The following is a 14,806-nucleotide window of genomic DNA, read 5'->3' as shown; positions in this document are numbered from 1 at the left end:
AACTACGCAAAAATGTTGTTTCCATTTACCGACGTTTGGCAATCCGAGTAGTCTTTGGCTAGGGGATATTATAGCAGCGAAAAAATATGACCAGGGTTTCCCCTTCCAGTCGCCCCTTTGCTGATTGCCGAAACGTACGAAATATCCTCAATGTGCGCAGATGCTGACATCGTGGTGTGCTGACATGTTCCGAAAAGAAAAACTAGCAGTCAGCAGCTCCTGAGAAACACGGACGCGTTGCGCAATTCGTGTATTGTGTTGTGTATTTGATATATATAACTCAGATTATTCCTAATACGGTTTCGACGATGAAAAAATTGCGATTGTGGCTATGAGTCAATCTGTGAAATACGCGAGTGGAGTAAAAATACTTCTATTCTATCCTGTGCGTGTTAACAATCGCATCGTCTACGAAGTGACTGTTGCCTCCACCAACGCACAATAATTTACGCACGAGTTCAAAAACTATTTTTTCATTCACAACTTTTTAACCCCGTTGAAAACAATTATCACCCATGTAAATAGCTAAGGTTAAATATCATCCTCCTAATGTGTGTTCACGAAAACATGGAAAGAACGCTGCAATTCATCCTATAACAATTATAGTCTACGATGAGTTTTGGAGTTGTTTGAAAAAATCTAGTGCACGGTATGTTGCATTGTTAAATGGTGTCCTGAATATTACTACTATCCTTTCGATAATGCCTTGTATAACATTGTCATTTGATATTGCAGGATGCTGTTCGCTTAAAAGTTGAAGTTTATTGAGATGACAGATGTTTTGAGGTCAGCTACTGGACGAGATAGTATAATGAAAATGTTGCTGTCGACGAGTCCCGTTGTTTCCACTTCATCAACAGTAGGCTCAGGACTACCTAGTCCAACTGGTGACACGTTTGATGATAACCCAAATACATTAACCACATATTTACATCAGCTCGCTGGATGTTTCGAGAGTGAAATCAACGTTATCGTCAAGGATCACTGCTATGCTCGCCCTTGGAACTGGAAACCGGAAAATGTATATGTCAAGCCAGTCAAGAAACTGTTCTTCAGCAAGCCGAGAAGTTTGTTAGTCACGTGAGTATAAGATGATAGTGTACGGCGTGTTTTCCTATTTCATTTGTGTTAATTTTTTAATAACCTAACTGAAGGAGAGCTACGAGAATGATAAAATCTCGGATAATTTTTATTTCTTTATTCCCGCTCTCAGAATTTTCTTTTCTATTTTTTTTATAATTGAAATTTGTTTGTTTTGTTGTTCTGGATTTAAAAAAATAGGGATAAACTAAAACAGGATGAAGAGGTCAACGTTGAAGGAGATATGACGGAGTCTGTCACGCCGCCGTACGATTTAGCCAGAACTCGTCATGTGATGGACGAGTTTCAGAGACTTGCTAATTTTGCTCGACCTGACGAAAATGATGATTGGGAAGAAAAGATAGAAAAAATCCTTTGGACTCCGATTCAAAATCGTATTTTTACCAAAGTTATGCGCATATTATCGTCAGAACGGTTAGCTAGACTGGTAAAAGCGAATAGTTTAATGGAACCAATTTTTCGAAGAACTTCCGTTGACACAGCTGCACGAAGATTCAGAGAAACACTCGCATCTGCTGGGTGGGATTTTCGAGTAGCTCAATGGCTGCATAATTTACTCTTCGAAAATCTACCCCAGGAATATATGGCTATTTACCTGGATATTCTTCAAACGTTGAGATTAAAAATTCCACAATTAATAGATAAAATAATAGCCATACAACCAAACTTAAATGCTAAAAGTGGGTCAATAACCTGGGAAACCCTCGGACCATTGCTAAAAAGATCATGGGATCCAATTGCATCAACACTGAATGCAAGCAGGCCAGTAAGTTAAACCTTTGATACCACAATAGAATTAATGATGCAAGTTTCGGAGTAGATTATTTGCAAAAGTAGATCGTTACTTTAATACTTGTCATATTGTTTCCAGAAAAAGTTACCTGGCAATCCAATCCTTGTCATAGCACCCTCTGGAGTCGGAACCAGTGTTTCTTCACGACAACACAAATGGATTGCGCATTTGGGAGCATTGGGTATGGTTGTCAATGTGCATACACACATGGGATTAGCGGCAAATAGAATGACGATGATGGCGTGCATGGAGCAACTGGTACAAGCTACCAGAACCAAAATACAAGACGTTCGTAGTGATTATCCAGGGCGCCCAATAATCCTTGTTGGATTTAACACAGGAGCTGCTCTCGCTTGCCAAGTGAGACTTAATTATTTACCACTTTGTAAAACATTTCACTGTATATATTTCATGGCGACTAAGAATCTATTTTAACTGTTTCTTAGGTAGCTCAAATGGAACATGTAACGGCAGTGATTTGCTTGGGCTTTCCATTTACAACTGTAGAAGGAAAACGGGGGACCCCTGATGACACTTTGATGGATATTAGATGCCCTGTTATGTTTGTAATTGGTCAAAATGCGACACTTGTGAGACCCGATGACTTGGAAGATCTGAGGGAAAAAATGCTTGTCGAAACAAGCCTAGTTGTTATAGGAACAGCGGATGATCACCTGAGAATATCTACGGCAAAGAAAATATCTGAGGGTATAACACAGAGCATAGTCGACAGATGTATACTTGACGAAGTCGGTGATTTTGTTGGCAGTATTCTGCTGCAACCTCATCCTCTGCCTCTGCGATCTAATCCCTTGATAAACTCTGACAAATCTATGAAAAAGGAGTCTAGAAAGAGGAAAAATTCTACTAGCAGTTCTGTAGAGAGCGAACCACACTCTCCGAGTTTGAAAAAAACTAGACCTATGACACCCATCACGCCTAATGCTGTCTCTGGTACACCGCAAAAGTCTTCAGCAGGATCTCTGGTGCGATCGGGAACTATAAATACGCAGCCAACCCTTTTAGCAATCAGCGGAGCAAATTTAAATCATGCCTCGGCATCTAAACGAAAACCTAGAGTCATCAGTAATCAGAAAGTGACTTTGCCTGACCAGCTATTATCACCAAGACTATCGGGGCAGGTAAGGAAATTTTGTTTAGCAACATTATGCTTTGATGCAGCATTGGATTGACTATACAAATTGTTATACAGTTGAATGCAAGTAATGCAGGCGCGGGGATAACGTTGAACATTGGTACCTTGGCCAGTTTAGCACCCATCGGACCATTGCGTATGGCAACAACCTCAGCCGGTCAAACTTTTCCGACTACAACCAAGATGAGCAATGTATGCAGGCCGTCAAACGTGTATTCTAAAATGCCTAAAATGATGGCCACAAATACCAGTCTTCAAAGTAGTTCAAAACTGAAAACAGTTATGACAACAAGTAAAAACTTCTCTAAAACTGTAACGAGCAGTTATAAGCACATCAATATTACGGACAAAGGTGGCGAAGCTAAATTGGTAAACGTTCTAACTACGGCTGGAAATCAAGTTAGGGTCAGTGCGTCTACTGCTGCAGGTAATATTTGATTTACTAATTATGATTTTTTGGTATCAACCTATTTGTGAATATAATATCAATTAGAAACATTAATCGCACATACAATAAATTTGATAATTTCTCAGAATCGTGTATGTATCTGTTTTCTATAGCGATGCAGGTGAAATCTGTAACTAATGCAAGTGGAGCTCTTTCCGCGCTACTGCAAAGCAGAAGAAGTCCAATGGGAATAGTCAGTGGTATGCCAATGGGAAAAGGTACCTCTGCATCAAGCATTTTGTTGACGCCCAGTGTTTCAACTCCAAATACACACACGATTGTATCATCCTCATCAACAACTACACCAAAAGGTAGAATTCTATTATCTAGCCATATTACGAATAAGTAAATGAAATTTTATATATTTTCACAACGACCGGCGTTGTTTTGTATTGAAAATTTTAGTCAAGTATTACGTCTATATGTTGATCTCAGTTTTCAAATAACAAGGAATCTCTATTCGCACAACGATAAGACGCAATTATGGTATTGAATGTAAGGATCATTAGCTTAGGACAGGTTCTTTTTTTTTTTAATACATTTTATTTGTATGTGACATGATATCATACAATAACTGTATGAATATATGTAATATAGTCGTTGCTAGGAACAGTCATTTGTAGATAATGAATGCTTCAAATTAAATCTGGTCTTCAATGCCTAAAGTTTGATTGCGAAGGATGCACTGCGAAATGCTGTGCATCCAAGACGAGAACATTGTTGTTCAATCGAATTTTGTCAGAAGAAATATTTTATCATGTGTAAATACACCAACATTGCCTTATATTTTATGTTCAATAAACAATTTCATGTAACTCGGTTTTCTTTTAATTCCTATCCCTCACCTTGGTAAAAATTAATCTATTAAGGGGCTGAAATGAACGGTTTATTCCATATTAATTCGTTCTAATGACTTTAAATTCTTAAGATATGCATGTATATATATGTATAAAGATATTTCTTCTTTCTTGTAATTTAATGTTAAAATCGTAACAATTTACAAGAATAGGAACCTTATACCATTCATTTTAAAGTATAAAATTTACATTTTGAGAAGTTTTGAGTCTGATCAAAATTACAACGAAGTTTAAAAGCAACATCATTGCCGGTTTTTACATACAGCGAAAATAAAAAAAACAATTTAACTTGAGAAATCGTAGGTCATTAACTGGTCTCTCTTCATCGAAATTGAAAACTTAACGTGCTGTTTATAGTGCTAAGATGAATGTGAACAGGTTTTTTCATAACTATACTTTTGCTTACACAGATACATGTTTAGATATTTGATGTACATCTTATGTATGCAGGGTTATCAATTGCACTGTAACTTGGTACATATTTTAACATTTTTCCCGTTTCTCTCGTAATATCTGAGAACGGTATCTCTATTTTATAGAGCCGGAGAACAACGGAGCAAGCAGCAGTACGAATCGAACTATATCTACCTCAAATCAACCGTTGGATGTGTCTAAGATGCAGTCTCTACCCGCTTCCCAAACCAGTTCATCAAATACAAACTATCCTCTTGCAGTATCATCGGAGAATGTAGTGATGTTAGCAGATAGTTTAAACAATTCGAGAACAGCTTCGATGTTAGTACCAATGTCTGGTCAAAATACAATAACCATTTTACCCCTGTCAAGCAAAATGATGATGAGCCAAAGGTCTATGAAAACAGTGCCAAAGATAACAGTGAACAATTGTAATCTCCAAAGAGTACAGAAAGTCAACAAACCACAATCGCCGACGCGAAAAAAAATTAATGATGACTTTGACGACGATTTGGGTAACATACTGGACATTCCAATAATATTTGCTAAAGACGGCGAAAATTTAAACGCCATTGAAAAAGCTGCGCCAATCTCTCAAGTGCCAGTTATGATGGATCCTTACGACAAAAATATTCCAAAACTAAGCGGGACCACCAAGGTTGTATTGATCAGTAATAAGCATGATAAAATACAACATCCCATCACAAGTTTAGCCAATACACCAATGCAAGCTCTTGTCCGAGCGACTGGACCGCTGCATCATGTTAATCGTGCAGTTCTGACGTCCCGCTTGCAAAATCAATCTATAACAAGCACTAATCGCATCGGTACACCGACACAAACAATACCACGATTGAATCACCCAACGATTAAGTATACTAAGATTATTTTAGCCAAGAGAAATTCTGTTCCTAGTAATATTCACGACGATAAGAATGAACAAGTTGTTTTAACTAAAAATACTTCAAAGATGGTTAGTTATGAAAAAAATGAACATAGATACGCTCAGATGCTTCCGAGGCATCAAATTAAATTTCAAGAAATCATTCAAGATGATGCATTGGAAATTGAGGATGCTATCAAGACAAATATTATTGAGCGAAAAATTCCCAGTGTATCAGAAATTGACTTGACATCACCATCGAAAAACGGTCACGACACTGAATCACTTAATCATGCGGATTCAAATACAGAAATAGATATTGTAAAGACCAAGGTTTTCCTTTCGGATACAAACGCATCTTCTGAAATTATTGAAAAACAAAACGAAAATGTAAAAGGATAAATAACTAGTTAATTTACCCTCAAGTTTTACGATGAACCTTACATTAGATCTGTATGTCTATGTAGATGTCAAATTGTACATTCAACTGTCAATTTATCTCTACGATACAATTTTTACGTTTATAAATGATGATTTTATATTTTCACTGCTAAAAGTTTGAAAATAGCAAACCAAAGCCATTAACTGAAATTTAATATACTTGTTATATCAATATAATAGAAAAAGAATTGATACTATTATTCATAAAAGTAATTTATGTTAATTTGAAAGAAAAAGTAGCAATGAGGAAATAATGGTTTTAGTCAGTTTACTGTGAATGTATGTCATAAATAGATTACACGGCTGCTGGATTCAATAGTAGATTGGTGCAGTCGCGTGTGGGAATATATTTCAAGTTTACCTGAATTGGTTCTTGAAATAAAATGAAAATCGTTCTACAACGCATAGTAACAATAAGGACTTTCAATTTTTAAAGAAAATCCTTAAATTCACTTCTAGTTTACAAACTTTATTCTGTTTCAATACTAATATTTTGGAATCTGAATGCATTTCAATACTTCTAAAATATCAGAAAACGTAAAAATGCAATAATCGAGTTGAAAGAATTGCTATTTATTTGTTCATTTAAAATAAATGTAAGGCTGTTACGATTAACTATTATTTTTCAATGTTGCTAAAAAGCTATTGACTATCATATTTAATTATGAAATATCTTTTGTCCTCGCCGTTAGAAACACTAATGACAAAACTGACTTCATTGATTATTACATGCCTTAATAGATACGAGCCCTGACGCTATTTATTCTTTTGTAAAAATGTAGCAAATAGATCTTTCTGAGTAATGAAAAAATTCTCATATAAACACCAAAACTACGTATTGTTAATATTAGTTAATAATAATCAATGATCTTGCTTTAATAATATTAAAGGTTGATGTAACAATTCAAAAGAAGACTGTGAAAGAGTTAAATTGCTCCTCTAGTTCTCAATATATACTATATTCATATACGTATTCAAACTATAAATTGTTGGCTCGTTACTTGAGTATGTGATCGTCTTTCTTTGACCATATAATTAATACAAACATAGTAGTAAATTAGAACATTAACTTGATTAGTACATTTCAAATCTTTACTGGCTACCGCAAAAACTCTCCCTTATATTAAATTCTGCCGCTTATTCTGATCTGGAAAAAATATAACGCTATCAACTTGTACTTTCAGAACTGAAGATTAAGGAGTAAGGACATTCTTTCATTATGGTAACGTATGCTTTGTGTATAAAACTCTGTCTTAAAACAGAATAGTAGGTACGATATTTACAAGGCACTAGTGTCTAACAAAAAAAACTGTTTATCGCCGCAGGTCTACTTAGTCATTGCCCAGAAGAATATTGCCATCCTCTGACGTGAACATGAGGTACAATTTCTTGCTCAATTCAGGTCCTATCCGTCGGACATTTGTAATAGGCCCTGCAGTTCTTCTGATCTGTTTTAAGTAAGCTTAAGTTATTAAAATTATATAGTATAAAATATATGTTTATTTGAGAAAACTTACAGGAATATCTTGAAGCAGTTTCATACCTTCCGAAAGTGTGCAATGAGCATAAGCCTGTAACATGAGTAAGACAATTGATAAAATGTGTTTCTTGGAAACATTTGGAAGTGTGAATAAAAATAGGCAGAGGTATGTTACAAGCATTCACTGATTCTGTTAGTGAAATTGAAAAACTCACATCCATCAGATGTGAGGGAGTTGGATATTTTGAAATGATGGCCTCTGCTGTTTCCAATCTAGCCAAATTAAACTGACATAGGTGTTGTTGCCATAGCCTTTTCAGTCCATTCCCATCCTTGTCGACTTTAACGGTGTCTTTATTGTCCCCAGCGGCGTAAAAGTCTAGCTGAGATTGTAGCATTTGTTTCTTGTGAATTTTGAACGGTGCTTCAGCAATGGCTTTTGTATACTGGCCAATGACCTGACCTAGACCATGTGGTGATTCGATCAGTTGACTGTTACAGTTTAGTGTGAGTTGAACCTCAATCAGGCACAGTTCTAATTGTTTCCTAGAAATCACTGGCAAATCTTCAAAAGCCTTGCTACCTCTCCGCTTTTTCCCATCCCTGAAGCTTCCCAGACATAGGTTTTTAACTTGCATTTTTTTAAGATTCCTATGATGCCTGAAATAGTTTTCCATTCCGTATACTATCAGCGTTGTCACTTTCCCAGGCATTGATGTTTGGATATTATCTATGGATGTCACAAACGTATCACTAGCTACTTTTTTAACTGTCTCTGTGTAATCCCAAACAACGATGATGTGATTATCTTCAATCGACTTGATTCCTCCAGTAACATGTTCAGAGTTTTTCTCCTCACTTCTCGTCCATGTTACACTGTTGGAAATTATCTGTGATTTCAACTTATAAACGAGCTCATATTGTTGGAGTTCGGTGATCAGGGTGTCAAAGAAATTAAAATTCATGAAACCCAAATCTAATATAACTTGCATGTAATTCATGCACTCTCCAGGTTGCATGCTTTTCAAATGTGCAGCTGCTGCTGCTTTTTCGGCCCTAATTCTCGCAGCTTCTTCTGCTTTCCTATATTTTTCAATCCTGGTAAGCTCTTTGTCATTTTTGCTTGATGCATTGACTGTTTTCTTCACTTTGGTTTCCTTACTCTTTGATTTCTCACCGATATACTTTTTGAATAGCTCTGTTTCTATGTCGCTGTTAGATTTAAAAATAGCGCCTGAATCAGAATCTGTGTATGTTTTCGATGCTGGAAGTTCACTGGCGAATGGTACTTCAGGGAAATTATAATCGTCATCTAATATATGAAGTGCCGGAGGTTTGCTTGAACTTGTATTAACAGACGGCACGGAATCGTTTGAATCACTTGACAATTCAATTACATCCATATTATCCATAATCAGTTATTAGAGGAATGTCACGTGCAGTATTTAATAACCTTGCGCGATATGTAAGAAATACCCATTGAAGTATCGCAATATTCTACTAGTGCTACCATGGGAAATCCGTAGGCATCGTAGGCATCGAGTTTCGTTTTACAGGTGTTGTATTTGCATGGATGCGTGTACGTTCATAGGTATATACAGATATATACGTGTGCACATTTGTGTACAGATCAGATTTAGAGACATAACCTACAAAACCATAAAAGCAGCATTAACCCACAAAATTCATTTCTGAATACACCGTTCATTTTACCGAAGTAGGGTATTACGCATTCGCAGCGCTGCCCAAAGCAAATACACCGATATATATTACCGAAATTCAGCAAGGTCTGCTTTGCCGAAATGGAGTCACGAACGGAATTCAAACTTAAAACACCACCGACAGACGCTATTTCGGCTGTTGAATTCGGACCAAATTCAACGCAATTTCTTCTGGTTTCGTCGTGGGATAGCACAGTCCGACTATACGATATTCAGGCCAATACTATGCGGCTAAAATACAATCATGAACTGCCAGTATTGGACGTCGCTTTCCAGGTACTTCTTCACTGATGTATTATGTACCGGACGCATAAGATGCTCCGATCAATCTAATAACTCATGCCTTATTGTATGTTTCATGTACAGGATGCGGTCCATGCGTACAGTGGCGGCTTGGATAATACACTGAAGATGTATGACATCAATAGCAACACAGGTACGAATTTGAACTGTGAAATATCCAATGAACATTATTACAACCAGAAATTGTCGCACCATTCAGTGATTAGAAATGTTTCTATTATATAACTGAAATTTCACAGAGTCTGTTATGGGAACGCACGAGAAACCAATTCGAAAAATCGAGTATTGTGCAGCTTTGAATGCAATCTTGACCGGGGGTTGGGATGCTGCAGTAAAATTATGGGATCCAAGAAGCCCAACCTGTGTAGGCAGCTATCAACAGCCTGAAACTGTACTTGCCCTGTCTGTGTGTGGGGATAAGTTTGTTGTTGGTACAGCAAAAAGAAAAGTTTGCATATGGGATCTTCGAAATATGGCGGGAATGTTTCAGCGTCGCGAAAGCAGCTTAAAATACCAAACGCGCTGCATTAAGGGCTTCCCAAATGAACAGGTTCATATGGATTAATAACAACAGCACCATTAATCAATTACCAATCATTCATTCTCTTATGTCTAATGGTGAAATTTTCATAAGAATTTACCGAGTGTTTAATTTTTATTCTCTAGGGTTACGTTCTTAGCAGCATAGAAGGACGGGTCGCCGTTGAATATCTTGATACAACTCCTGAGGCACAGAAAAAAAAATATGCCTTCAAATGCCACAGGATAAAAGAGAATAATGTTGAACACATTTATCCAGTCAATGCAATTAGGTAAGAATGTTCATAGGTGTATCGATTATGTCGAAAACACACAGAAAAAATGTTTCGACAGTCATAGTAATTTCCTTGCATCAGAATTTCAAAAGAATATTAATGATCATTTTTGATTGTTTGCGTACCTGGACTAGAATTTATTGTTTGTTTTACAGTTTTCACTCCACATACAACACGTTTGCAACTGGTGGATCAGATGGATTCGTTAACATCTGGGATGGTTTCAACAAAAAACGCCTATGTCAGTTCCATAGATACAATGCAGGTGTTGCTGCCCTCAGTTTTAGTCACGATGGTTGTGCATTAGCTATTGGTGTTTCATACTTGAATGAAGCGGAAATTCCACCGGGTGGTGCGAACGAAGAAAGTATATACATCAGATATGTAAATGATCAGGAAACTAAACCAAAATAAAAAGAAACTTGCGCATTGTGTGAAATCAACTAGCTCAATCGACAAATGCCTTCAACACTGGATAAAGGCATGATGTTTTATGACTAACGTAATTATTCAACTGATAAGAACTGATTAATGGTCGACGTTTTTACCATCGCATATTCGTAATCAGTGATAATTGTGTATAATCGGGCAGAATAAACAACTTTTCCAATTTTGTGAATAAACGATAAAGAGATTTTTAATCTCACTTATACATGACATACAAAACAATGCTAACTTGAGAATATTAATATTTCTTCAGTTAGATCAACTGCAACATCTGTCAACTTTTCGAACTGTGAATAGTGATTAATCAAATGAATAATTTTTATCGATATGCAGTATTAATTATTAGTAGTTTCCAAGTAATGAACTTGATGTGTATTTTCATTTTTCAATCTTGTTTGACAGCATTTTAGTTTGTCGTTTAAATTGAATTCAAAACACAGGTTCTTCTTCTAAACAGTTTATTCACCATGTTGTCGATGACTATTGACAAACATTTCTAGCTTATTTTATGTGATTAGATCGACTCAGATTTGTGCCTAGTAATTTGTTTAAACGTAATTTCTTCAATAATGAGCGGCTTTAATGACATTCTTTAATTTAATCTTGAAACAGCATTTAGCTATTGATTTGTAACGGCGGACGAAAGCAGTTATTACTTTAGTTTTGTATGTATTTTAATTTTTTTCAATTACACTATAAAATTAAGGTGAGTACCTACTGCTATTCAACCAATTAGGCCGTAAAGTGGTATCGTAAAAAAAGTTTCAACTGAAATGTAAAAGAATAATAAAATATGTAATGATTGTGCAGGCCTACAGATCAATACATTACATTATATATAATATTGACTTCATAACTAAGTACATTATTGTCAGAATTATAAATTACAATAATTATAGGTTTAGGTTGTCATATTACTATTTTACGCAAATTTACTACATCGCCTGATCATTTATTGCATTAAAAATGATATAGATTATCAGGCAACAATCGCGATCACAAAAATACCATTGCACCCTTCCGTAATCACAATACTTGCGAATGAGACTCAAAGTTTGATGTGATAATGCATAATATTTTATACTAAATATTAGAATGTAAAAAAATTGTAGTTTGTACAATAATAGTATACGAAAATCCACATCGTCAAGAGACGGACAAATTCAATACACAACAACTTTAAATATATATATATATATATTTTCAATTCTGCACTTGATAAACATATTTCACTAGCAACCATTCGTTTTTTGAAATTAAACAGCAAGGTCTCCCTCTATTTCTATGAAGCTGTGGATATATTGTCTTGACGCATGAGTTCACAGCTTCATCAACATAGATGAGTAACAATCACACCCGCTAATAACGATAGGAACTGATAAAAATGTTCCATTGCTGTCATCACGTTTTTTGATACATAAATACTTTTAAAAAACGTTACTTTTTTCAACACTTACAGGATACTATGTACACAACTTTTAACAACGACTTGTAGCAAGACTAACAGATATATATACATATATCTGTACAATATATATATGTACAAAATTTGATTAAGATAAGAGATTAGGATTTTATAAGGACGATTTTTTTTTAAACACATGTCCTCAATATTTAAATTTTCATAACAAATTAATGTTTTAGCTTTTTTTTTTTAATTCTTATGTAATAAAATGTAACGTATGTACGCAAGCTATTACAGGGCAGATAAAACGATTTTACTATCGTTTTATGATAAAACATTTCTCAGCCCATCTCGAATCACGTCGTAAGTTGCAAAACTTATTCCAACAGCTACAGGACCCTTGACCCAATTCATGCTAAGACCTTTGAAAAAGGCAAACGCTCCCTCTTCTCTGAAATTATAAGTCCCAAATGTTTATCAATGGTTGAGAAAATTGAACATCATACAGTAGTAATTTTTTTTTTACAAAATCTAATGTGGTTGGAACGGTATACTCACGTGTATATTTTTACTATGGTTGTGGTTATTGATTGATAAGCTCCGCCTTTTATAGCTGATGTTTGCATTCTTCTACGAACAATATCAAGAGGATAGCTACTTGTTTGGCCAACCATTCCAGCTACAGCTCCGCATATCAGTGCTGACATAGTTGATAAGCCAGGACTCTCAACTATATAAACTGTGAGGATAAAAATTGAATAACAAGGAGATATGAATTGAACGACAGAGAATTCATACCGTCAAAAAGGATTTGAAATATTTCTACTTATTAAGGCGAATGGTATATTTGTCTGATTGTGAAATTAGTGTGAAAAAAGAATGATTATTTTTGTTAAAAAAAAACCAAGAACTCCATTTATACCGTAATACGTATAATTACTCACCAGCTAATAATTGCTTCAGAGTTTCATACGTAAAGAAACTGAATCCAGCATACGGAATGACGCCTAACATTGTAGGGGTAAAACCACGGTAAAAAGCAGTCACCCCTTCTCGCCTGTAAAGACGTGAAAAAATTTGCCTGAGTGTTCTGTACTCAGTCTTCTGCGTGACAGCCATTCTGGCTCGTGCAAGATCCAAAGGATAAGTTAAGCCCTGCGACGTAACTCCGGCCAAGGAACCCGCAAGAAAGCTCAGGGTTTTGTTCCTGACAAAGAAAACAAAATGTCAAAAATTGAAGCAGATAAAACAATTGGAACTGTTATAGATCTCACTTTAACAAAAAATATTCTTTGCTAGGTAAAAAAACACTGTCTCACTTTTCTGGCCTATCAATGCCCAGTATCCTCTTCCATTGTTCGTGGGCTGTAAATTGGATAGCTGCATAGGGTACGATCCTTGCCATAGTAGCGCTGTTCCCTCGCCAAAGACTCAGTAGGCCATCATTTTTGTATGAATTATTAAGAAATTTGACAGCTGCTTTGGCTGAATAAGGCTGCTGTGATATTTGAAAATTAATTTTGGTTCGATCCAAGGGAGCTATTGTTGTTTTAGCTAACGCTCCTGCTATGGCACCGGAAACTAAACTTGTCGAGACCCTCTGGGTGTTTGAAATCTGCTGCTCCTCGGCAAGGAGTTGTGTCGTAGGCTGAAAGAATAAGACTTTGATTAAAAAATCTACCTCTACTTTTCAAACTTATGATTCAATAATTTCTTTCATCATTTATCGCAGCTTATTGTTTCTTTTATTGTAAATTTTCGTTATGTAAAACTTACTTTCGTTTCAGTCAGCTTTTCGGCGACAGAGGGGGGCAAGGATGACCCAACCGATTTGGCGGAGCCGGCCATCACAGTAGCCTGGAGGCGTTCGAGGACGACCTGACTGCCTTCTGCACAGCCAGACGTTACGTGGCTGCTCATCTCCGTCGCCTAGCTGCAAACTCGTACTACTGGCCTCCGATCCCGGCCAGGGTTAATCGGACGCTGCCTTTCTGTGTTGAAAACAGGGTGAGGATAAAAATAAATAAATATCTTTAAAAATCGTGAAGAAGAATCCAAGGCTTTTGCATGTTTGGTTTTCACCACTTAAAAAGAGGTATTGCTATTTTTTCTTATTCAACTTTTACACTTATATACTCAGAATAATATGGAGCAGTGATCGTTACATATTTCTAGTATACATGCAAAATCAAAGGTGAAAAATAGTAGGTATACATACGTGTCGAAAGATATTATAGATATTTCCGTATATAAAGTCCAAAGTACGTACAAGTATATAGTATCAATCATGTATCGATACAAGTACCTCACAACACGTGTGAAAAAGTATGCTTTACACATATATAAGTACTGATATGAACTCACGACGTGAATTAAAGATAAGCGATAGATTTGTTTCCGTATTTCATGCAGCAATCAATACATCTATCAGAATTATTTTTTCACTATTAGAACCGCATGATAAGATGAGGATATACTTGCATTGCATTACCATAGAGGTATATACATCAATGTAGCGTGCAACAATGTTTTATAAATAATA

At 35.9% G+C, this 14,806-nt stretch overlaps 5 protein-coding genes across 14 annotated transcripts in view; 3 read left to right on the top strand and 2 right to left on the bottom strand.

The window, feature by feature from the left end:
- Nucleotides 1–18: 18 nt before the first annotated feature.
- Nucleotides 19–7,386, top strand: LOC124307835 (KAT8 regulatory NSL complex subunit 3). 2 transcript variants are annotated; one of them, XM_046769962.1, is made up of 8 exons: nt 19–649; nt 736–1,080; nt 1,282–1,867; nt 1,973–2,254; nt 2,341–3,036; nt 3,108–3,477; nt 3,612–3,809; nt 4,895–7,386. In XM_046769962.1, the coding sequence occupies exons 2-8, from the start codon at nt 770–772 to the stop codon at nt 6,052–6,054; spliced, it is 3,603 nt and encodes a 1,200-aa protein (XP_046625918.1). In that variant the 5' UTR covers nt 19–649; nt 736–769; the 3' UTR covers nt 6,055–7,386. The 2 variants fall into 2 exon arrangements, with proteins under 2 accessions (XP_046625918.1, XP_046625919.1); XM_046769963.1 differs by lacking the exon at nt 19–649 and having other exon boundaries at nt 953–1,080; nt 1,298–1,867.
- Nucleotides 6,721–8,985, bottom strand: LOC124307845 (crossover junction endonuclease EME1). Of its 2 annotated transcripts, none has more exons than XM_046769990.1 (3): nt 7,789–8,985; nt 7,611–7,664; nt 6,721–7,541 (listed from the first exon to the last, which is right to left on the bottom strand). In XM_046769990.1, the coding sequence occupies exons 1-3, from the start codon at nt 8,983–8,985 to the stop codon at nt 7,425–7,427; spliced, it is 1,368 nt and encodes a 455-aa protein (XP_046625946.1). In that variant the 3' UTR covers nt 6,721–7,424. The 2 variants fall into 2 exon arrangements, with proteins under 2 accessions (XP_046625946.1, XP_046625947.1); XM_046769991.1 differs by having other exon boundaries at nt 7,637–7,664.
- Nucleotides 8,986–9,375: 390 nt separating this feature from the next.
- LOC124307849 (mitotic checkpoint protein BUB3) lies at nt 9,376–12,281 on the top strand. The gene is made up of 5 exons (XM_046769995.1): nt 9,376–9,570; nt 9,661–9,730; nt 9,837–10,147; nt 10,264–10,409; nt 10,568–12,281. Exons 1-5 carry the CDS (start codon nt 9,376–9,378, stop codon nt 10,824–10,826), a joined length of 981 nt encoding a protein of 326 aa, XP_046625951.1. The 3' UTR covers nt 10,827–12,281.
- LOC124307848 (mitochondrial coenzyme A transporter SLC25A42) lies at nt 11,636–14,184 on the bottom strand. Its single transcript, XM_046769994.1, has 5 exons — nt 14,041–14,184; nt 13,584–13,912; nt 13,209–13,471; nt 12,823–13,003; nt 11,636–12,715 (listed from the first exon to the last, which is right to left on the bottom strand). Exons 1-5 carry the CDS (start codon nt 14,182–14,184, stop codon nt 12,589–12,591), a joined length of 1,044 nt encoding a protein of 347 aa, XP_046625950.1. The 3' UTR covers nt 11,636–12,588.
- Nucleotides 14,133–14,806, top strand: part of LOC124307851 (uncharacterized) — a 33,269-nt gene continuing 32,595 nt past the window's right edge. For 6 of the 8 annotated variants that reach the window (XR_006908866.1, XR_006908863.1, XR_006908870.1 and 3 more), the window contains exon 1: nt 14,133–14,271. The gene's annotated coding sequence lies outside the window, so the exon portion shown is untranslated. The remainder of the gene's footprint in view (nt 14,272–14,806) is intronic. The other 2 variants (XM_046770002.1, XM_046770000.1) reach the window with 2 other exon arrangements.

This window comes from Neodiprion virginianus, chromosome 6 (genome assembly GCF_021901495.1).
Source record: "Neodiprion virginianus isolate iyNeoVirg1 chromosome 6, iyNeoVirg1.1, whole genome shotgun sequence".
NCBI lineage: Eukaryota > Metazoa > Arthropoda > Insecta > Hymenoptera > Diprionidae > Neodiprion > Neodiprion virginianus.
The sequence above is the reverse complement of the archived record's forward strand: the minus strand, read 5'-3'. Positions and strand labels throughout refer to the sequence as shown.

Excerpts from the sequence above, each read along its gene's own strand:
- LOC124307845 (XM_046769990.1), bottom strand. The coding sequence starts at position 8,985 with ATGGATAATATGGATGTAATTGAATTGTCAAGTGATTCAAACGATTCC. Across the intron at positions 7,665-7,788 it reads CTCCCTCACATCTGATGGAT|GCTTATGCTCATTGCACACT; the intron begins GTGAGTTTTTCA and ends CTCATGTTACAG. Across the intron at positions 7,542-7,610 it reads AACTGCTTCAAGATATTCCT|ATCAGAAGAACTGCAGGGCC; the intron begins GTAAGTTTTCTC and ends TACTTAAAACAG.
- LOC124307848 (XM_046769994.1), bottom strand. The coding sequence starts at position 14,184 with ATGAGCAGCCACGTAACGTCTGGCTGTGCAGAAGGCAGTCAGGTCGTC. Across the intron at positions 13,913-14,040 it reads AAAAGCTGACTGAAACGAAA|CCTACGACACAACTCCTTGC; the intron begins GTAAGTTTTACA and ends TTATTCTTTCAG. Across the intron at positions 12,716-12,822 it reads ACCATAGTAAAAATATACAC|AGAAGAGGGAGCGTTTGCCT; the intron begins GTGAGTATACCG and ends TTATAATTTCAG.
- LOC124307835 (XM_046769962.1), top strand. The coding sequence starts at position 770 with ATGACAGATGTTTTGAGGTCAGCTACTGGACGAGATAGTATAATGAAA. Across the intron at positions 1,081-1,281 it reads CCGAGAAGTTTGTTAGTCAC|GGATAAACTAAAACAGGATG; the intron begins GTGAGTATAAGA and ends TTAAAAAAATAG. Across the intron at positions 1,868-1,972 it reads CACTGAATGCAAGCAGGCCA|AAAAAGTTACCTGGCAATCC; the intron begins GTAAGTTAAACC and ends TATTGTTTCCAG.
- LOC124307849 (XM_046769995.1), top strand. The coding sequence starts at position 9,376 with ATGGAGTCACGAACGGAATTCAAACTTAAAACACCACCGACAGACGCT. Across the intron at positions 9,731-9,836 it reads TGACATCAATAGCAACACAG|AGTCTGTTATGGGAACGCAC; the intron begins GTACGAATTTGA and ends GAAATTTCACAG. Across the intron at positions 10,148-10,263 it reads AGGGCTTCCCAAATGAACAG|GGTTACGTTCTTAGCAGCAT; the intron begins GTTCATATGGAT and ends TTTATTCTCTAG.